Consider the following 24,264-nt stretch of genomic DNA (forward strand, 5'->3'; position numbering starts at 1 on the left):
AGAAAGGGAGTTGTCTTCGCGTTGGTGGAAAACCACACTTTGCCGTTTCTCCCAATCCACCCAGATCCAGGATCCTCCAAATCCTCCTTTGGTGATGTCACTGATTTCCCCAAATCAGTGACAGCATTTATGAATTTGGCAATTAAAGAGTTAAAATCCTGATTTTTTAAAAAACATTTAGTAGTTTTGATCAGGACTGAGGTTGATTAATAGATTTATGCAAAAAAATTTGAAAAAAATATTTATCTAGTACATTTTTACAGCAGTTTAAAGTAGTGGCTGTTTTCAGCCACGAACATCACGAAAGGGTAGTGAATTTGCCCACTGTGTACTGTGTACTTTTGAAAATTTTCAAAGCATTTTCCCAAAATATGTCTAAAAATAAGATTTGTCACCAAAAATCATTCCATTTGCTGAAACACGGAAAAAGTTATGGCCAAATTAACACTAAAAAATTCCCCATAGTGGCTGAAAACAGCCACAAAAGCACATAAGGGTTAAAAAAATATATATTTTAGTAAAAAAAATAAATGGATGTCTTTGATTGGCTACTGAGGCTGGCTCTATTTAAAGAGGTGTGTGATTTTAAAGAAATATAATCTAGTATTGATTTGACATTTTCACAACAATGAGAGTGTTCAACTGGTAGTGTACTTAATATGCCGATACATCAATTGATCTACGACCGGTTTTCCGGTAATGTGACAAGATGAACAAATTGCTTGCAGTACTCACTTGTGTTCACTTATGGCTTGTTACAGAAACCCAGCGCCCCTTGTGTTAGTTGAGATTCGTTTTGAAGCCGTGCTCATTTCAATGCTAGAGGTAAAAAAAAAAAAATGTCTCTGAGGGTGTTGAAATAAATTCCCTGTATAATCTCTCAGTTCAGAGCTCTAAGTACATCAAACCCATCTTCAGAAGCGGTTAGCATTTAGCATGACGGCTTTGGAGCCTCGTGCCCATGTTCTGATGTAGCTTCATGCCGAAGGCACAGGGCTCTTTGGACTGCCGTATTAAACCATCCATCTGAAGACAGATTAGGCGAAGGCTGTGACGCTCCTGCCGAGATCGGTGTGATGGTTTTGCTGGTGAACGTATCAGAGATGGTGGCACGTCTCATAATGCTCCCTTAGAAAATCAGTTTCTGCCAAGAGTGGGATTAGAAGCTACTGTCACAAAGTACTTCACATATAAGGCTGGAGGGATGTGACTGAATATTGTAAGGTGATGAAGTTATATAATTTTTTTTTTCCGTTCTAAGATTGCTTCATTGGTCGTTCTTTACTTGCTCAAGTCCTGAGCCTTATGTAACCATAATTACTCGCTATCAAATTTGTAAGAGAAATTGATGATATTCTTTGGTGCTTTCTTTTTAATGGCCATTCACATTGTCCTTGAATGATTTAGTTTTCCAGACGTGCTGAATGCGAGACATTTATTTGAATCATTCAACCACTACATCAATAAGTGTACGTCTTGTTTTACTGAGAAAAAAATTAATGCTCATGATTTGTTTGTATATAATTCAAATTCAATTAAATGAATTCAATTAAAACATAAAAGACTGTTTGCAAAGTGAAGCTATGTGGTTCAATAGAGCAGAGTGGCAAAATGTGTTTCTTGCTTAGACTCTCCAAAGACCATAAATGCAATGTTAAGTGTAGATACACTGAATTTTTAAGGTGTTGCTTTCTAAAAATACAGTATATGCTGGAGTGTTGCAACTGATGGTGAATTCTGTGCTGCACCCTCAAACCTGAGACTATTCATGAATTCACTGATTCCTGTTTAGAATTTATTTAAAAATGTGGATTCAGATTTGTAATTTGAATTTGAATCTAAGGAAGTAGAATTAAAATAGAGTAAATGTATGTATCTGCTGGAAGTAAAGTTTTTACCCATAATCCCATAATGTTACACTACCATTCAAAAAAAATTTTTTTAAAGAAGTCTCTTGTGCTCATCAAAACTACATTTATTTGATGAAAAATACATTAAAACAATAATATTGTAAAATAGTATTAATTTAAAATAACTTTTCTATTTTAATATATTTTAAAATGTATTCCTGTGATGTAAAGCTGATTTTTCAGCATCATTACTCTGTCTTCGGTGTCACATGATCCTTCAGAAATTATATGCTGATTTGCTGCTCAAGAAATATTTATTATTATAAGCAAATTTGAAAACAAATATTTTTTGTAGAAATTAATACAAGATTCTGTGTCACCCTCCCGCTAGCGGGACGCCTAACTTTACTTCAATATATTACTATTAAATCCTAATTTAATCATGACAAACTATATATCGTTGGAAAGGTCTAAGACTCCGAAATAAATATTTTATCGCTGTTTTTATTGCAAATTATGTAGAATCAGCAATATATGAATTTATGTGTGCGCCTCAAAAAATCTACGTCATAACAGGAATTTCTGACCTTCGTCACAAAAAGTCGACGCGCACACTTTTAATAATTGAAACTTTGTTTTTTAATGCTAAAAGTTCATAATAAAACATAATTTAGTATTTGTCAATAAAAAAGATGAAATAATAGTTTTAAAAAGGAAAGTAAAAAGTCCTCAAAAAAGCATATTATATATATTTTTTTTATTTTTTTATTATTATTACATAACATATTTTAGTAGTTATCATAAATTAGGTATCATTTGAAAGCTTATGAACTCAGAATTCATCCTGTGAAAACTGTTTTGAAATTGGAGTTGCGTTACCATAGAAACGTTATTTTTGTATTAGGCCCCTCCCCTTTTGGGCATCATCTTTCTTAATCTTTTATCAAAACATTTTCTAATCTTGACAAAACACATATTGTCAGAAAGGTCTGAGTCTCAAGGTTCCATTTTTAGTGACAAAAGTGATATTTGGATAGAAATGTATTAATTTGTTCTGGCAGAATGCATACAATTAAATTCAATGGAATTCAATGGCACCTGGTGGCTATTTTTGGTACTACGCCTAAACAAAATCTCATTGGAACTTCAATTTTTGTGATATCAACTTCAAATTTGGAACACAACTTGGTTTTATATATATATATACTTTTTTTGTAACTTTATAAATATCTTTTATAAATACCTTTACTGACACTTTCTTTCAATTTATTGCATCCTTAATACTGAATAACAGTATTAATTTCTTAAAAAAAAATCTTGACCCCAAACTTTTGAACAGTAGTGTACAGTACATGCATCATGAACGCATTTGTTAAATAGACAACTTTTTTGTATTGACATTTAGTTTTTTGGTTTTTGTCAGTATTTAAGAGAGTATTGAGAATTAAGTCTTTCCTCTTGAGTAACTGTGTTGAATTTCCATGAATTGTAAATTCCTCATATTAGAATTCAAATGACAGTTCAACAACCTTTCATGAAATTCAATTCTACATTCCAGTTAATAAACAGAAAGTGATCCAAAGGTTAAATTCAGAATCTTTCCCAAACCTGCTAGTGAAAACCAGAGGCCAAACATAGCTTGGCTAAAAAAGCATTATGATTTCATTTCAGGTTCAACAAGTATCCTCCCTCTCCCCAAGATGACATCTGGGTTTATATGAGCCTCATAACACTGCAAAATAAAGCTGAGAATTGCTGAAGTCTATCCACTCTTGCACTGCCACCGATCTCTCAGCACATTTAAATCTCCTTGATTAGTTCTCTGCAGTTGTTATTAATATGGATGAGGGGATTAGCAAATTGTTACCTGGAATTTTGCAAATGAATCCACCGGGGGTCGTGTTCTCTAACTGCTTATAATCACAATATGTTTTAAGCAACATACAGGGGAGCTGAGGCCTGCGGTGCAGGAGCGTCCCAAAGCTAATTGGGCTGCTGCTGAAGAGATACAAACGCATCATTCATGTATAACCTCAATTTCCTGCTACAACACTAGCTCTCGCTTACCCTGGATACACGTCCCCTGGCATGCACATCTCTTTTCTAAATGCCATGTTAGCATTCATTGGGCAGGCTCGGGATGAGTGAGAGAGACAGGCTGCTGACAGATGAGCTCGCTGTGGATGGCGTTGGGCGCTGGTTTGCGAGCTGAAAATGTTGTTGCATCAAAGTGATTCAGCACTTTCAGAGGCGCATGCAATGCAGGGTGCAACTGCATAGGCGTCTATTCATTTCACTTGAGGTCTGTTATCAAGCTGTCCGAGGTGGGAAAGTTTAATGGAGGTTGTGGCTCATTTTAAAGGCTGTTTGTGGTGTTTTCTTGTGAGCTGAGTTGCTTAGGGAAGTTTATGCTGTTTTTGTTGCTGGGTGCTTCTTAGACTTTGGGCACATTTATGTCCCTGGGGTTGTTTATTATTACATCTAGCAGAAGGTCACATTAAAACTTTTTTTTCTCTACACCAATACTTCCAATATAATACTAACAAAATCCATTCTAACAATTGAAAATTACAATGATGTAAAAGAGAGGATAGAATAAACTTCATTTTCAATATAAAAATGTGTTTAAAAGTTTGGGGTTAGTAAGAGCTTTTTTCATGTTTTGAAAGAAACCATTTATTCTCGCCAAGGCTGCATTTATTTGATCAAAAATAGATTGTGAAATATAAAATAACATTTTCTATATTTTGAAATGTAATTTATTCCTGTGATCATATGCTGATTTGATGCTCAAGACACATTTCTAATCAATGTTGGAAGCAGTTGTGCTGATTTAAAAAACAAAACAAAAAAATAATAAAATAAATATAAAAACGTGATTGTATTTATTTTTTAGGATTCTTTAAATAGAAAGTGAAAAAGAAAATCACTTATTTAAAAATATAAATCTTTTGGAACATTATACATGACTTAACTGTCTCTTTTAATCAATTTAATGCGCCTTTGCTGAATGAATGCAACAATTTCTCTAAAAAGAATGACTGAGCCCAAACTTATTTTGAGTACATATACGCTCAATAAATGCAATATTGTTTACAGTAATTGTGTGTATTTAGCATATAGTACATACTAGAAATGAGCCTTAGCAAGACAGTAGCAAGTAGCTTGTAATGTGTACCAACAAATGTTTAAAATGTAATTTCCAAAACTTCAATCATCAGTGGAAAAACGAGGGTTGTGGACATACAATAAAATGACCAACTCCCTCAAAACATATCAAAATTCCTCAGTGATGTATGTTGTACATTGTTATTAGACACATTAAATGACCTACTGAGTGTGTAAAGATGATTAAGAGTTTTTAAAGGGATAGTTCAACAAAAGATGAATCATTACTCATCATTTACTCACCCTCAAGTTGTTCCAAACCTGTATGAATTTCTGTCTTCTGCTGAACACAAAAAAAGATATTTTGAAGAATGTAGGCCAAACAGTTGATGGACCCCATTTACTTGCATAGTATGGAAAAAAGAAACAATGGAAGTCAATGTGGCCCATCAACTGTTTGGAACAAAACCGAGGGTGAGTAAATGGTGACAGATTTTTCATTTTGGGGTATATTATCCATATATGTATATATATATATATGTATATATATATATATATAAGTCCACAGGACCAAAATTGACCATACTTTAAGAACCACCCTCTTAAAATACCCTTCCAAAGCAAGGTATTTCTCTGAGGCTGTAAAACTGCATGTCAGAAGCGGATGAGTAAAGAGATTGCGGGCAGATGTGCAGGCTAGCACTTCATAGCTCAGCGCCCCTGTGCGAAATCTTCATGATAAATGCTCTGAAACTTTTTTTTTCTCCCAGAAAGACCCTGTTTGCCGCAGGAGCCAACAGATAGTGTTTTTCATTTGCCTGTGTGTGTTTTATCCCCCTGTGGAGAGGATAGCCCAGCATACAAACAAGTAAAAGCAGATTTATAGGAATTTAGCCCTTTAAATATTAAAATGGCACATAATTAATCCTATTGTTGTAGTCCTATTGTTGAGAGTGAGGTAAAAGAAGTAAATTATTGTCCTGTTTTTCCACCATTTTGAGTGTCTCTAAATTGTCTCCATATGGGAATATTGATTTACCTCTCATATACAACTTCAAAATGGTGTCCATCAGAAGAAGAAAAAATTGCGTTTAAGAACCAGTGTCAATGTACTGCACTGAATAGAGTTTGATGACACACACAAAAAGGGAGTTGCATGTCTCGATGTAATAGTCTGCATGATTGAACATCATCTTAGAGAGCCATTGTTCAAACACCAGATCGTTTATACTCAGATTGAATACATCATATTCAATTATCAATTTGATATTGAAATTGTGTAATGAGTTCGCTGTTGAATTGAATATTTATTTTTGTCCTTGTTGTAATTTAAGTAATTGAAGCAATTGTTTCTGAATATGTTTGCTTTTATATCCCATGAATGTTTACTAGCATCAACCATTAGTCATGGCTGGTTCCATATTGAATTATGGCCCAATTTGTCATTTTGACTGCTAAAGTTTCAATGGTGGAAAGCCAATTCAGTGCTGAGCCCACCTGCTGGTACGCCTACAGCCTTCATAGAGAGTTAAACCGTGAACTAACAATGGGCATTTAACCAAATGTTTTCATTACACCTCGAAGCGATGTTATAAACAAAATAAATCTCCATTCTGCACCTTGCTGCTGTCCCTGTCCGAGCTTCACATAGAAAATGCAGCTTTTTCCTCAATACGGTGTGTGTTTCTCAAATGTTGGGTCTTTACTGATTGGATAAACAATACTAAATGTGAATAATCAAAAAACAAATAAACATAGACAGGGCCTTTCAGTTTTTGAAAGAGAGAAAACGTATAGTTTTTATTTGACATGACATCAAAGGTTGCACATCTAGTCAAGCTTTACAATATTTGATAAAACATGATATACTACTTTGTCTTAGAAAAAAAAACACACAAACTACAGTCCATAATTTTAAATGGGAATTTAGGCATCGTAACACTATTATACACAGTATGAAAATGGGCTTTCGCTTAAATATTTTAAATAAGCATTAGATTAGATGATGGCAAAAGGGAAGTATACTGTAAATGTAAAAATAGAGCAACTGAGCATGTCAAAAATAAATATACAATATCTGCCAACACCATTACATAAAATATCTCTATTTTTACATATATATTCATCGCTAAATATCTATGGACATTGTAGGGCCTGTGCAATTCATAGTTCTTTTAAGGTAGGATTTTTGTTTACTTTTGAGTAATAAATTATACTTTGTTGGGTCTCCTCATGAAGAAAAACCCGCAGAGGGTCCCTTTTTTTTGTTTGGATTTCCTGTGCGTGATCGATCAAGTTTGCTATCTAGATCAGTCTGTGATCGCAGATTACCGTTTTCCTGTCACAGCTTGAAAAAGTGATGACTTTTTTAACCTGAGTTTCCTCAGCTGGCAGAGTAGATGTTTTTATCTTGCTCTCTCCATCATACACTCCATCTCTACTTTTATCTCCAGCTTTGTATCATTCTCGCACATGCTGTCTCAAGCTCTACCTTTCTGTCTCTCCCTCAATACCTGTCTGATGGGCACAGCATTCGATCCCGCCACAGAAATCTGTCGGCTTTGAGAAAGCTGATGGCCAATCTCATCACCGTGGCAACATGGCAAGGCAACACTAGCTCTGTCTGCCTCATTCAAAGAGAAAAGGTGGGAAAGAGGAGATGGAATGAAATGAGAAACCACAAGTAATGGGATTAACTTATCAACTTCCACACCTGTCCCAGTGTAGCCCTCAAAGCACAGCTCGTTAGATCCCAACGGCCCTTTTCCTCGCTCAGGGCCGAGATATTAAGCTGAACCCTCGGTGAACTGAGAGAACCACGCTTTCCCCAGACAGCTTAAGACTGAGCTTGTAATATGACTATGGCATACTGTGACACAAATTGTTTGGATACTGAATGACCCCCAGAGGGCCCCCCGGTGGAGCTGCGCGACAGGGCTCACAACATGCACGAAGGATGCTGCCGAGTTTGGCTTGGATTGCGTTTACGTTTTAAAAGAAACATTTCACAATCAGAGCTATAAAATGAAAATCATACATGTTGTAATTTTTAATTAGATTATACTTACCTGTGTATATATAAATACACACACACACACACACACAAATATATGTATATATGTATTTTATATTACCATTTATTAATATTTTAACACCATTTATTGGTTATCAGCCATAAGAAAATGCTGGCCGATATTGGTATATCTCTATTATAGTACTTGCCTAGACTGTTTAAATATTTGCTATATTTGTTTTCTTTTTCATGTTAATTGTCATGTCAGAACAACTATTTTAAGAGAATGTTATTATGTGAAGTTGCACATATTTGTGTTCACAAACTCACATAAAGTATGTTTCTGGCCTCGGAAGACATTCCCTGTTTTCCACATGTAAAGGGAGTTAATTTAATGCTGTCACAAACCACAGAAAGATCCATCATTCTTTCCTCATCCGACTGAGAGGAAAGAAATGACAGCAACATTTATAATTCGGCCCACTGTAATTTTTTGCTGTCAGGCGAATCCCCAGAAGTGCAAAGTTCTTTTTAATCAAATTATTTGATGAAAGCTGAAGGCAAATTGAGCAGTTATTTTACAATTAATTATCAAAAGACTGGCACACAACACGAGGCTTGTTATAGATTGAACTCCCATTTGAATATTGATTCACTTTTTTTTCTTTTTTCACGGCAAGATGTTTTGCTTCTATCACTCCCAAACACACACAATCACAGACACTAAATTATTCAACAGTTCCTTTTGGCACATTTTAAGTTTGATATCTCTTTTAATTACTTTGCTGTCTTTGATATATCAGCATGTTTGCACTGCAAGTCCCCTGCTTGGCTCCATAGGCTTGACTAGAGGTTCAGGTTCAGGCCAAATATTGAGACCCATGCTAACCTCCCTCGGTTCCGGTTCAAGCTCCCTTCCCATGTCCACATGGCAGCGGTATTGATTGGAGGGAGAGTGCAATGTCAAATCTGTTTCTTCCTCTACTGAGGTTTTTGCGCTGGTTATTTGCATGCAAAGGGCATCGGAGCAGTTGTGGATTTTAAGGCAAAACAAAACTGATGGATTTGTAATAGATATACAGATCTATTGTTTTCATTATCAATGCAGAAAAAGTTCACCATGAGGTTTTTTAAAGACCAACCTAAAAGGTTGAAAGGTTGCTCTAATGGTCATGGCAATTTAAAGAAATATGAATTTTGAGAAGCAGATCAAGTTCTATTTGTACTTATTTAAAAAAAAAAAACACGAAGCAAAGAGGACACGAACAATGCGCTGACAGACAAGACAGAGCAGGATACTTTCGATCTCCTCAACCATCACTAATGTGGAGCATCTACCTGGATGATGAGACGGCAGCCATATTGCGCCATATTGCGCCAGAATGCCCAACACACACCAGTTTATTGGTGTAGAGGAGACAGGGTGATGAAGCCAATCAGTATACATTACAAATAATGTGGCGTGGAAGTTCACTGTAGCGTCTTAGTTTAAGCGAAGCGGTAGCGCATGTGATGATCTCTTCCTCTACTACTAGTTACAGTACAAAATAAACATGATTTCACATCAGAGGTCTTATATGAAAATGCATACAAATCAGTTACTAATTAACCTCCACCTCACCCCCAATTCTCACTCCAAGCTGAACTCAAAAGTTGTCAGTCCTGTCTTTTTGTACCCTGTGTCCCGTTTTTGCCGTCCTCCTGCGGTGAAATGCTCCGCAGCTCTGTTCTGTCAGTAGCCTCAGGGGGGTTTGGAGCTTCATCCCCCCTCACTTTCTGTCCTGCGGTACCAGGAAAGGAAAGTGGGGGAATGCATATAAATCTGTCTTTTTCTTCCTCCAGTAAAGAGAGAGGGATTACAAATGCCTTATTTTGATTTCTTCTCCAGCTTAGACATCTGATGGAGTAGTGATGGTAGGAAGTGTGAGAGAGGGAGGGAGAGAGAAAGCCCTGCTTGCACAGATATGCAGTATTCTTAATGTGGCTTTGACAATCCCACAGAGGGATTGAATGACAGCCAGTCGATAGGGGAGCGACGGGTCTGGCTGAACAGCAATATCAGTGCAAGTCGGCGAGAGAGACACCAAATAGAAGACAAAATGATACAAGGGAGACATTAAACCCTATATAGAGACCTTAAACCCTATATATACAAACAAATATATAATAAGAACTTTTATTAATTTATTCATGCATTTATTCTTTTTTGAATTGATTTGTCTTCTTTTTTTATTTTTGTTTGTAACTACTTTATTTTTAAATGATGACTTTTAATTTTTCAAAGCGAGTATGTTCCCAGATGACAGCGAGGTTTTGACAGTTTTAGCTCACCTCTGGTGACTGTTGTGTCCTCAAACCATAGCCAAGTGCAGAGACACACACTGAGCACTCTGGAGTGTATAACTAATTACCAGCTGAGGTAGAATAGGAGAGAGAGAGAGAGAGAGAGTGAGAGAGGACCAAGCTAGGACACCTAATCACCGTCATTTAGATGAGTGAGGGGTATGGCAGCGGCTGGCCTGCTTTGCTCCTGTAAACCTCTCATCTCCTGTCTCTGCTCTTCCTCTCCCACCTCCCCCAATAACCCTCCTTCTCATCCCACCTTTTGCTCCACAGATGAGTTTAAGGGCACGAGCACCGTGGAGCTGATCAAAAAGGAAGGCACCACCCTGGGCCTGACAGTATCCGGAGGCATCGACAAAGACGGCAAGCCCAGAGTCTCCAACCTGCGCCAGGGCGGCATCGCTGCCAGGTCAGTATTAGCGAACCATTCATGGATTCCTTTTACAAAACACTGCAGCCCTTTCAAAACATTGCTGTGTTTTCAAGATGTCTGACATATCTGACTCGGATGGTGGGAAACATCTTTGGGAACAGTCATCGGTTCTTGCTAAGACTGTTAATGTTGATGGGGTTAAGACTTGAATAACCATAACTCTAAGTATTTGGTGCATAACTCCCGCTTTGAACACGCATTGAATGACACCTAGAAACTTGCGATTCCGCTTAAATTTTTCAGGAAAAAAAATCCTTAGTCTTACATTGAAAGAGGAACTCAAGCCATCTAGAGACCAGAATATATTTCGAGTACCCTAGCATCTGCACACTGTACTGTAGCAATCACCCACATTAGCATCACAGCAGCATCATTGTGACTAGTTTTGTAGAGCTAGCAATCACATATTCTTTAGAAAATGTAAGAAATTACTTTCAGTTCAGTTTTGTAAATGCTAAAGGTGTGGAAATTCTCCCTCAAGGCTTTGTGTTGTCAGGTTTTTGTTGTCTTTTGGTCTTTATGCTAATGATTTTTTGCTAAGACAGCAACTATAGATGGGCCCTGAGAGATCAATGTGTTCATAGTCTGTTGTGCTGGAGCATTGTCTAGGAAGTGTGTGTGCACATTGTTTTATCTGTACACACTGTGCGTATGTGTGTCTGTATGAATAAGGTAGACAGAATCTTTTAATCAATACTGCATAAGCCAGAACTCTTCTCTCATTTCCATATTGGCTCTCAGGGATGGCAGACGGCCTACTGTTCGCTAGCGTGTCAGACCTCCCCATAAACACACACAAACACGCATACAATCCTCAAAGAATAGATCCATATTCAGATCTCAGAACAAATACTGCACATACCGTATAGTAAAACGCACGTTTTAAACCCACTTCTTCACAGTCACAGATACTTTTTTCTGCAAATCAATTGTTCGGCTTTAAATGTTTCCCTGCACATCAAGTCTTGTGTCTTATTACCACAGAGACACTTGCTCTGATAATTTCGAGCTGAAATAAACTGCCTAACATCACACTCGCTCTTCCAGAATCTGTTGACAATCAGACCGCCTTGTAAAACGCAAGAGCTTTCAACTCTTTGTATGTGTGTCAGTGAAAGATCGAGACGGAGACTGGAGCAGCCTGTCTTGATCTCACTAGATGCTTCCTTAGAACAAAGTGTTCCCTTTATTTGCTTAAATCAGCTATCACAGCGTCTCAGAGCTCGACCTGACTCCTCCTTTGCCTTATTTTCTGCCTGTCTTTATTTCTTCTCTTTTTTTGCTTGCTCTTCCCCTGCCTGTTCTTTCTTCCTTTCGGTTATGCAATTTCCCCTGACATTTTCTTCAGCAAATGTACAGAATCTACATCTTGGTCTGTTTCTTTGCAGGAGTGACCAGTTGAACGTAGGGGACTACATAAAATCTGTAAACGGAATCAACTTGACAAAGTTTCGTCATGATGAGATCATCAGTCTGTTGAAGAATGTGGGTGAAAGGGTTGTCCTGGAGGTCGAGTATGAGCTACCGCCTGTCTGTGAGTGAGATTTATAAAAGCAACACTATTACTTAATATAGCACAGCTGGAATACTTCATTCGGACTGGTTCGTCACAGCATTCTGCAATATTAATATATAATTTTTCATAATGAACACTAAACTGTGTAACTTCCAGGCAACAGATTTCCTGTACATGTGATCTTTTCATATATATTTCAAAAGTGATTAATATTAATGCCTCATATAATATAACCAGAGCTATACAGTAACACCTGCCAACACGCCAAATGCGGGTGGATTTCAGCAGTGGCGTCTAACGCAGTCACTCTAACTAGCCACTTTGGCAGGTTGAATTTTATATCTAATAAATTCATTTTTCAATTGTAGTCTTTTAAAGAGGAATCTGAAATAATAAACTGAGTGCAATGAAGTGTTGTCAAAAATCTCGATTTTATTCAATACATCTCAATACTGAAACGCTTCCAATACTCATTTCCCACAGAATAGATACACGACACGCTGCAATTTCTTGCTCTTTCATCTCTCCGACAGCGAGTTGACACACAAACCCGCCTCCCTTTAGACTCGTTTAATTTGCTCCGGATTAATTTGCTCCGGTTGGTGTGATACAAGGCTTGAATTTCGTTGTGGGATTGCGCGTATTTCACGTATCATTCCTGCAGATTTTGTGCTCACACCCAAAGTGCGTGCACATAAAGCCACCTCTCAGTACTAAATTGAGTTCTTTTTCTCTGCTTATTGCGGTTAAACAGAATAATGTTCAAATTCCGGTCTTGGTCATTATTCTCATGAATACAGTCAGTTATGTTTTTAACGTAAACAGTTGAGAAAGAAAATTCATGTGTAACAGAATAATAGATTTGTATCAGGTCTAATATACCTGTTGCCAAGTTATGATAAGATATTAAAAAAAGATGTATATCGCAGTTTTTACCCATTGTATCAATGTCAAAATTAGCCACAGTGGCTGGTGAGCAAAAAAGTGAACTTCAAGCCCTGATTATATTATATTATATTATATTATATTATATTATATTATATTATATTATATTATATTATATTATATTATATTATATTATATTATTAATATAATCTGAAAATTCTAAATAGTGAAAGATTATTTTTGCTTAAGTGATTGATTACCACCATCAATCCTCCATTGATTCGTTAAAATTAGTTTTATAACAACAATCTTAGACAGAGTTACGTCACTCTCAGTGACTTGAAATGTATTTTAGTTTATGTTCATTTATATGTTCTGGTCAAGCATTAAAGTCTTGGCAGAACTTTGAACTGTTCATTTTTTTCCTCAGCTGTACAGGGCTCAGGGGTCATGTTCAAAAATGTGGAGGTGACGTTGCACAAAGAAGGCAATACTTTCGGTTTCGTCATCAGAGGTGAGTGCCTCTGTAGACTTCCTCACATCAGAGTTCTAATGTCTTTGCGTCCACCTCATCAACACACTTTCATTCACATCTACATCAAACAAAAAGAGACTATTTTTCTCTAAAGATTTGTTTGGCTGCCCTTGGGCCCGCTAAAAGAAGATGAAGCAGCTTTCAGTCCCACTTCTAATGCTCACTTTCCAAAATATTTACCAAGCAGACTTCATTAAAAGAAAGAGACCATTTTTTAGATCCATCTAGAGTATGAAGTCTTTTGAAGAGAGACAGAAAAAAAAGGTTTCCTGTCAAGGTCTTGGTCAGCTTCACTCCTTTTCTCAAATCTGTCTCATATAGGCATATTGAGGACTTTCTTTTCAACTTCAAGACTCCATTTGTGAATTCAATGGTATGCAATTATATAGTGAGTAACGCGGCTTTAAAAATGTATAATCTGGTGCTTTTGTAGAAAAAAATATGGACATTTCAATGAGGTGAGGAAATGCCCTTTGATGTGCACCACTAAGCCAGTATTTGAGCTGCTATTTAAATTGATCAAATATGAGTAATCATCTCCACAAGTGTAAATGTACAGTGTTTTACTCTATGACTGCATTAGTTTAAAGTGTCAAAACGAGTTGTTTTTTCCATGGTGTAGGAGGTGCCCATGAAGACAGGAACAAATCTCGCCCGGTTACCATTACAACCATCAGACCCGGTGGTCCGGCTGACAGGTGAGTTGGTACTGGATTCTGAACTGAATTCATCAGCACCAACATTAGCTATGTTTATATCCACCTTTTTTATGCGCATTTTTGAATATTGCATAAAAAATGCTGGATGGAAATGCCAATATGTTATCAGAATGATTTGGTTTAATTCTCGCCCTGAAGTGTCTTACAAGATTGTGTTCCTGAACCCCAGCATTAGAACATGACAGCGTTTATTACGTTTTGTCTGTGCACTCTGAGACGCAAGTCATTGATGATTCTTGGAAAAAAGAGCCACATTTTTCACCAATTTCCCAGGAAGTGAATATTTTGTTCTCTTGACAACATGGGATGGGAACTCTGCTTTATTTACGAATGGTTTATGCGATATGCCAATTTTGCGAATAAGTTAATTCGCAACTTTGGGTCGAAGCCTAGCTAATAAAGCTTTTTTGTCCAAAAACCTAGGCAGCATCCTAACTGAAATAGACTGAAAAGTAACCGATTAGAAACACTCCATAGCCAAGACACTATTTGTGCATGATACAAATAGTTGATTCACATACTTGACTCTTCATTTCTATAGGTTTTGGTATTAGCATTTTGCTCATGTAATGCCTGGATACTCTAATAATATACAATTAGCATAAAAATACACAGACATAATTAAGTTAAGTGATCAAATGTTAATGGCATAGTCCTTCTTTAAAATCTACTTAAACCTGTGGTAGGCTGGTTTGCTAGTCTCAGATGGTTTAAGCTAGTCTAAGCTGGTTTTATCTGGTGTAAACTGATCACCAATCTGGTTTAGTTGACCAACTGAAAAGTCCTCTAAATTCGAATAAATAGAATATTTTGATCAGCTTAGTCTGGTTTAAGATGGGCTTTTTTTTTTTTTGGGTGAACTATAAGTAAATATAGTAATAATCTTTATATTTAAATCTTGAAATATATTAATTTAGCCTTCCTTCCATCTTCTCCCCGCATAATGGATTTCCTTCCTTAAGGATATAAGCGATAAAGTTTTATAATTTGTCCCCTCAAAAAAAAAGGTATATAATTATGGGTTAGCATAATTAATTTTCTTAATAGCTTTCAGAATGCAGTTGTGATTTCTCTGTAGGCAATTCTCTAGGTTTTGGAACTGATTTAAAAATTGTATATATATATATAATAGTATGCATAATGCTGTTGGTTACCGATAAATGCGTATGTAGTGATTTTTAAAATGTTATTTTTCAGTATTCTTTTCTTATTACTGACTTTGTTTTTCATGTTACATTAAACTTTGAAATGTAGCTTATGTACATGTTTATTTTCTCTCTGTGTTCCTTGTAATTGGTTTGACTTTTATCTTCAGAGGTTCAGCATAGCTGGACTGTAGTCATTGATGTGAAATGGCAAGAAATTGCTTGATGAAAATAGTGTTTCCCACTTGGCGTTCCTTTCGGAACCGGAATAGATTGGCCCGCTACTTCAGCGCTCGCTTGAGAATTGAAAATGGACTGGCGTGATATTTCATTCGCTCTGGCATATGAACTGCTCTGTTATTACCGTCATTACACGCCAGCCCGTCTCTCTCTTTCCCCACAACCCTTATCAATATTCATTTTGCACACTGGTAATTTCATTTCTTACCGACAGAGTATTCCCATTTCTTTTGTTCAGTGGCACGGCTCCTGTTTTTCTGGGTAAATATTGTGTTCTGTTCCTCTGCAATTTGGTATTGACTGTCCTCTGACATCTTGTAGTCGCAGAGAACGGCCCCCTTGGAAAATAAAAACAGCAAATTTCATTTCATATGAGTCATAAATCAGACCTCTAACCAAAACTCGTCTCTTGTGGTGCTCCCTGGTATTATGGGTTAAAATGTGCTTTGAAACTGTCCTCACATAAGGCTCAATAGTCTGACCTAGCCAGACTTAAACATAAAGAGATTGTACACATCAACTAATCACAGTTTACCTTTGTATTTACATGCTATTTTTATGATCTCAAATGAATTATACCACAATAACAGACCACTGTGTAAAAACTCTATTAATCAGAGTCGCTACTAACATGTAAATGGAAAACACTAAACATATAATTGAGGAGTGTGAGGGTGAAATATTTTTGTGGAAACTGTGGTGCATTATTTTTTTAGGATACTTTGAATAGAAAGTTCCAAACCGCATTTATTTGAAATGGAAGTCTTTCGTATTGTCTTTACTGTCACTTTTGCAATATAATGAAACCTTGTTGAATAGAAGTATTAATTTATTACTAAATTTCACTGACCACAATCTTTTGAATGGTAGTGTGTAACCACCATTCACAATCTATCTAATATTAATAGATATATCTAATTTACTTGGCATTAAGCTATTTGATACCGCTGACCTGGAAAACTTCAGCAAATCAAATTATTAATTCTTCCTTTGATGCTTTCATTGCATCACTGTATCTTGTAAACACATATTTGTTTCCAGGCGCACTGATTAAAAAGCATAGAAGTCAGCCAATCAGATTGTCTCCAGATGTATCAGCTTGAACTTGCCAGTTTTGTGTGCATATGCATCAGATGGTGGTCCAAGAACACAAAGTACCAGACGCAACAATATAATTGATAATTGTATTTTCTCTATGTTCTAAAGTGCTTCCCATGGTAAATGAGTTTATTTTTTATATCTTTTGAGGTTCAGAGTGGTACCTCGTCTTAGTTTAGGAATTACTGGGGTTTCGGAAAGGTCTCTGGTGTGTTGAACACCGACGTGACCTGCCTGCCTGCCATGATAACAGATGGAATGTTGTCTGTAACCTTTCCAGCATTTAAAAGGCTTATTGTTACGGGCAAACAAGCAGAAGACACATAACACAATACACACAAAAAGTGCTATGGCGTCTCTGAGTTGCCTCTCTTGTATACAACTCATTTCTTCTGTAAGGCCAGAAAGGCCATTTCAGTGTTTTATTGTATTTTGTTTTCTCTCTCAGGGAAGGAACCATCAAACCCGGTGACAGGCTGCTCAGTATTGACGGAATTCGCCTGCATGGAGCGTCTCACGCAGAGGCCATGAGCATCCTCAAACAGTGTGGCCAGGAAGCCACACTTCTAATAGAGTACGATGTGTCAGTCATGGGTAAGGACACTCCCACTTCATCTAATCCCGCCCCCAGATAATTAACTTTTATTTTTTATAATTAAATGGGGAAATAAATATGGAATTTAAAATAAAGGAGCCAGAAATATTTATTTCATAATATTTAATATAGACTAAACAATTGATGCTGTCAAATTGATTTTATATACATATATACATACATATATATATATATATATATATATATATATATATATATATACATACATATATATATATATACATACACACACACACGTATATATTTATAAAATTTTATGTTAGACGTGATTAATTGCGATTAGTCGATGTGACAGCACTAACAACAATAACATTTTATATATTTTTTTTTATATTTCGGTATTAATACTGTACATTTACATGTGAAATAGCAGAAAAGAGAAGGAAAATGAAAGAAAAAATGCAATCTTTACTTGTTATATGTGTTGTTGCTGATATAAAAGTGAATTTACTTCATCTTTATTAATTATTTTTTTAATTATTAATTCTTATGTTAATAATTTAATCTTTATTTACTGGGACTATTGATTTATTTATTGCATTTCATTACTTCACATTTTTTAGATTTTTTTGTTACTTTTAATTCTGTTTAGTTTTGTTTTTATTGTAAAATTTGTAAGTTTTCAGTTGTAAGAAAACTTAGTTTTCGTATAGTCACATTTCCTTATACTTTTTTCATATTTATTTTATAAGAAATTCAGCAAGTTCTTTGAATAGTGTTCCTTAATGGCAGTGACTTTGTCTAGAAGGGACATGTCATGGGCATTTTGTGGTTTGTTGAAGACCAGACCAGTTGAGCTGTTGTGTTCTGTATCATTGTTGAGGCTTAATCGTTCTAGCTGGAAAACATTACAGTATTTGTAAACGCTTATCGAGTGAAAACAGCAATTATAGAATGCAGCATTTTAGCAATTTTAAAGAAGTTATTTCATGTTTTCCAACTCTCGAATGTCAATATGCTTTTGTTGGATTTGTAAATGTCAAGGAAAACATGCTGTGGATAATGACAGAGTGCCTAAGAGGTGAATGAGGTGCAAAAACACAAGAAAGAGGGTGACAGCGAGTGAGCTGAACTGAAATGAAAGGAAAGTCTCTTAAGATTTGAAGTGGCCTGCGGCTGCAACTCATCTTTCCGATGTCTTTATTGGGCTCTGACCCGGAAGTGATAGATTCTCTTTTTGCTGTGCCCAGAGGTCTGTCTAGTGAAAAGGCACATCCTGCTTCACTGCACTGCACCTCAGAACAGCATTAAACGCTAACTACCTTACAGTGACTTTTCAGCTGTGTTTTTGGTCAGTACACTTTCCTTCTCTGTTTAAGTTTTGCTGTGTAACCTATAGATCGTTCTGTCCTGGCATCGTTCTGTCCTGCCTAAAATAAAACTTTCTCTATACCTAAAGCAATTTACACAATCTTTCTCCCTCTGTCCTCACACTTTCTTTCTGTCTTATCAACTCTCCTGCTCATTATGGTACATGTTCATTGGTGCGAAAGACAATGCTAGTCTGACACATTTCTTTTAAACAGTTTATTTCAATTAACTGTTTAAAAAACTATTCTGCAATATTTGTACGCCATTGTGTATTAATGCATTATTGTAATGCAATATTGAGGTATTGTTTTTAGTATTTGCTTGGTCCTATTGAGTTAAGTTCAACAAGTGTGTGTTTGTTACCGAACTCATAACGAATCAGACATGTCGAAAAGAGAAGGTTCTAGGTTTAGTCAGTTGTTGATTCGCAAACCGCTCAGAACAATTCAGTGCAATTCATGAGTAAATCTTTCAGATTGTTTTGTGAACGGTTGAAGATCATTGGAAATATCCAAGTCAAAAGATTTTTTATGAATCCAGCTATACCTGCTGTAAATTGTCGCTTTAAGGGTGTTAAGGCCTGCTCACATTAACAGAATTTCAGAGGTTAACAGTCTATCTCCAGTAGTTCAGCAATTGATGAAGCACAGCTCACACCGAATTCATTCAAACCAAACAGCTTTCTGTTTGTCAATCCACGTGACCAACTTAAACCGGTTTTTAAATCTGCGTGGGAAAATATTTCTCCCTCACTTGAAATTCTTGATCGCAAGGATTACTATTATGAAATGACAGGATTTTGCCCACAAAAACAGCATAACTGAAAGTTTTCTGTAATGTGTATAACGAGTGTCTATGATCTGTGATTGCTTTGAGTATACATCACATATCACATAAAATAATCATGTATGCACAATTACAGTTGGAAAGAGGCCAACTTAATTTATGAATTCCTGACAGGCGTTGATTCCTCTGAATCCTTTCCTGTGAAAGCGATTTGCTGCCGGATAGCTTTTTTTCCGTATCTCATTTGCATAATATTGAGCATTATCTCATCTGTTTGACACTCTCACCACTTGCTCCGTTTCATTGTCAACCCCAGAATCTCCAGTAGAGAAGGAATAAAAATGGCTGCTTAGCTCCGCACCAGTGGACACATACAGTAACGAGGTTTGATTAAAATGAACCGCCAGAGACCAAGCATTCATTATACATGCATCACTATTTACAACTGCTCTTCCTCCCATCACCTCATGCTCCTCCAGCACTTCACGACAACACAAACACTCCTCAGCGAGCTCCTCGATCAAGCCCTCATCAGTGTGATGCGCATAACGGTGGCACGTTAATCACCACGCCTCTGTCACCCGGATGGCACCAATGTGATTAAACAATTTCCCCACCCCTGGCTTTATTAATGGATAGTCAGTTCAACCCAGTTTAGCTGATGTCAGGTGGGTCTGTGAGGCTTGGCAGGAAGGTGAAGTTGGGATTCAGGGGCTGGAAAAAGGGGTTTAATCATCATCAGCTGTCATGATGGCTCAAGGAGATCACTTGGATCTCATTTAGCATGTTTAGTTACCCCAAACTTCCACTAGGGATGTGGAATTTGGTCATTTTGTCTCCTTGAATAGTCAGCAGCCAATTTCCAAGCCAATTTTCAGTTCAGCTCTTCCAGATTGTAATGTACCACCCAAAATACCATTATAACAAATCAATTTTGACACTTTTGCTTGTAGTTATTGGACTCTTGATCACTGTTGAATGCTGAATGTAACAATTACAAGTGACAATTCCTTTTGTTTGAGACACAAAGTCTCCAAAATCTTCAACTTCTCTGCTCCTCACTGGGGGAGTGAGCTTTCAACCTTCACTTGAATCTTCTGCAAGCACCTAATCATTCCACACCCTTAAACCAATACACACACACACACAAACTCACACATACATACATTCTTGTTCAACATTGTGAGGACATTCATTGTTACAAAGCAATCTCTATCTCCTTCCCCTAACCTTATCCATCACAACTGTCAAACCCTAACCCTAATTATAACCGTATCCCTAAAATCAAGTCATTACCTTCAAACATGCTTTAAATTGGTCTTAGAAAGTGATGACTGGCCCAAATTCCCGCATTACTCTTTGTCCTCACTCCAATGATCTAAAACTTCCAAAACTGTTTAAGTACACATACACAAAAACCTTCTATTTTTTCTTTGCACTTCTCCTTTTCTAGCTTGCTTCCTGATCTACAGTAGTAGCCAAATAAACCTGGCATTGTATATTACAAATATTGTTGGCTCTTGATTAATTTCTTTGGTTCTTCCTTTGTTAGTTGCTTTGGATAAAACCCTCTGCTAAGTGCGTAAATGTACAATGTTCCTTGGATACACTTGGATCACCACATGTTGAAGTCTTCATAGAGCCGCTTTACAGACTAAAGCAGCTTCTTTCAGACTAGCGAAGGAATTTCCCCAGTATGTTGCTATTTTGCGATGGCAGCAAGTGTGTTTACCTCGAACGCAGGGAGGAAGTTGTCACACCAGACAGCAGACAGCTGTACGCCCGCTCTAACTAAAGACCGGCTGCTCATTCTGTCCGCTCCATACACAACAGCAGGAGCTATTTCTCTTTGTAATGGGCGTCAAGTGAAATCAGCACATGTTGGAAACGGGCTGGAAGAGCGTTCGTGTGACACGTGTTTACGCGTAGTGGTTTCCTCCACACTCTGAAGATGTATGGTGTAATCAGGTCTTTAGTGCAGCCCATTACTAAACTGAGATGTTGAATTACCTCCATTACACTTGAACAGGTCCAACCGCAGCCGCTCGCCCTCATTCACATTAATGAGGGGTGTGTACATGTGTGTGTGTGGGTGTATAGCCATCATTCGTAATGTTTTTTACGCTTTTTTTCCCCCATGTATTTGGGCACTTAAGCCACACTTACAAATGCATTAGAAGCAAACTAACTAATCAAGTTGTTACCGCTGGTGTAAAAGCGATTCTTAGTGGATGTATGTAGTCTGTCAATTCCTCAAGTTCACACAGGTGCCATAGCAGAGAAAATGTATATATTCACACGATTAAAAGACGCTTTATACCACTGGAAGCTCCATTTTCTGAATATAATCAATGTCTTTCTTCTATTTTACAGATTCTGTAGCCACAGCTTCAGGCCCGCTGTTGGTGGAGGTGGCCAAGTCTATGGGCTCCAGTTTAGGTCTGGCTCTCTCTACCTCCATGTACTGCAATAAGCAGGTCATTATCATCGACAAGGTCAAACCAGCCAGCATCGCCGATAGGTAATTACAGCGGCAATCATTTCCACAACACAGAGGAAGATGAAATGAAAGAGGAATTTTCCTTATGAAAGAAGCATCATTGCTCATCATCTTTCCATTGTTTTGTGAGCCAGATCAATGCGTCGAGAGGAGAGAAATGTATGCTGCAGAAACCTGATGCCTGCTTGTGAAAATTTCAAAGTTTGAAATGCATATAGCTTAGCAACTAATTATAGAAATTCAATAACTCATCTAGGCTTCATGCCAGCAGAAAGGCCCAAAACAATAATAAGGGTGGCGGTCTGCTGAGCAAGTGAAAACCTTTCCATCAGAACAGATTAGCACTTTGAAGATGATTCAAGAGTTTGCTCTTGGGAGAAACATTGGGTGGGAATTAATAATATTCCTTATACCCTTTTTGCATCGACAGGGTGTCAGTTTAGGTGCCCAATCTAGAACTGCTAATGTATTAATTAGAAATTAAATAAATATATCAAATTTAAAAATTATATTAAATTATAAAGTATTATTGTTTATTAAAAATATTTAGTCTGCATCAAGTTTGGTGTTCAAACTACTGAAACTACTTTGGTGTTGGACTACTGAAAGTCATGATATTTTCAGTACTGAGAAGAATTTGTTTTAAACGATTGTTTGAAATGATAACTGTGATAAGTGCAATTCAGTGGACGTTCAGGATTGGCAAAACAGGAAGTAATCTAATTGCCTTTGCAGGTGTGGTGCACTGCATGCAGGTGATCACATCTTGTCAGTGGACGGCACAAGTATGGAGTATTGCACACTGGCCGAGGCCACCCAGCTGCTAGCTAGCGCTTCAGAACATGTCAAAATGGAGATTTTGCCCCACCACCAGACAAGACTGGCTCTCAAGGGCCCTGAACATGGTAAGAGACCTACACACTCTGAGCTCTAAGGGTACCTGCACACTAGAGATTTACAACAGAAAACACTTCAAATCCATTTGTTTAAATTTGAATTGTATATTGTAAGGATATAGGCAATTCACTGCATCCCTGCTTGATTTTAAACCGACCCAGCTCTTTTTACACTCCATTAGGACTTTCTCTAGTGTGTAAGACCATGAAAGTGATGCAAATTGTAAAATGTGGTGGATAAATGCACATTTAGTTTTACTCACTCAGCATTTTATTTTTTGTCACATTTATTAATGGGAACCGTTGTACAACATGCATCTTAGACTAGCTCTTCAAATCTCAGTGCTCTGAGAGTGGAGACATTCTCCTAATGAGTTAATCAATATTGAAAGTGATGCGATATGCATAATTGATGCCTAACATAATTCTTGCGTGTCTTTGATATCAACCCTGTAGTTCCTAGATACAATATGTTGCCTGAATGCAGCATTTGACAGCAGTGCAAGGCCAGCTGTGTCTTCTCCACATGATGGTTATCTTAATGATATTTAAACATCTTTCCTGCAGATATCTGAATCTTTCCCCCGGTTGTCAGGGGTTACGTGTTGTTCAAAAGCTCATTCTTATCGTCTGACAGGTTTTTATTAAGCTGTGCGCCACCAAATGGTATGATAACAAAAGTTGACATTAAAAGTTTAGAGCAAGGATGATTCTCCCAGAGAATACATCCTCATGACATCCTATGTGTGCCCTGTCACGTCTTATCAGGAGCAGGATGTTAACGTTCAACACCAGAAACAAAGGCTTGAATGCTGCTGTACGTCCTGATAGGGCTAGATTTATACCACAAAGCTGAAGAATGCCACACACTAAAGCAGAGCCAAGTAAGAATGACCGGACCAAAGTCATATGTAATGACCAGAATCAAAACTTTTGACTTGGCTAGTAAGCAACCACCACACAGTAACATGCTACAAAACCCTCAAAACATTCTGGAAAACAGGCAGAACACCCTAGCAACCACATATAATTTAAAATAACCCTCAGAATACCTTTGCAACCACATGGCAATCCCCTGGGAAACTCCCAGAACACCCTAGCTACCACACAGCATCTTACTAAAAACTCTTAGTATACTATAGCAATTACAGAGCCATAGCCTGGCAACCATCCAGAACATCATAGCAACTGCATAAAAATGCCCAAGCAGCCACTCAGAACACCATAGCAACTGCACAGCATCTGCATAGCAACGCCCTAGCAACCACCT

General features: G+C 37.2%; 1 protein-coding gene across 26 annotated transcripts in view; it reads left to right on the forward strand.

The window, feature by feature from the left end:
* The window catches only part of grip1 (glutamate receptor interacting protein 1), a 269,029-nt gene that overhangs the window by 194,979 nt on the left and 49,786 nt on the right, over positions 1 to 24,264 (forward strand). For all 26 annotated transcript variants that reach the window (XM_077234606.1, XM_077234610.1, XM_077234609.1 and 23 more), the window contains 7 exons: positions 10,588 to 10,723; positions 12,136 to 12,281; positions 13,579 to 13,662; positions 14,306 to 14,381; positions 17,334 to 17,479; positions 21,972 to 22,119; positions 22,834 to 23,003. In XM_077234606.1, the coding sequence (XP_077090721.1) occupies positions 10,588 to 10,723; positions 12,136 to 12,281; positions 13,579 to 13,662; positions 14,306 to 14,381; positions 17,334 to 17,479; positions 21,972 to 22,119; positions 22,834 to 23,003 (906 nt within the window). The remainder of the gene's footprint in view (positions 1 to 10,587; positions 10,724 to 12,135; positions 12,282 to 13,578; positions 13,663 to 14,305; positions 14,382 to 17,333; positions 17,480 to 21,971; positions 22,120 to 22,833; positions 23,004 to 24,264) is intronic.

The sequence above is a fragment of the Siphateles boraxobius genome, unplaced genomic scaffold (assembly GCF_051911475.1).
Source record: "Siphateles boraxobius isolate OS27281-9 unplaced genomic scaffold, OSU_SipBor_1 19, whole genome shotgun sequence".
NCBI classification, from domain to species: Eukaryota; Metazoa; Chordata; class Actinopteri; order Cypriniformes; family Leuciscidae; genus Siphateles; species Siphateles boraxobius.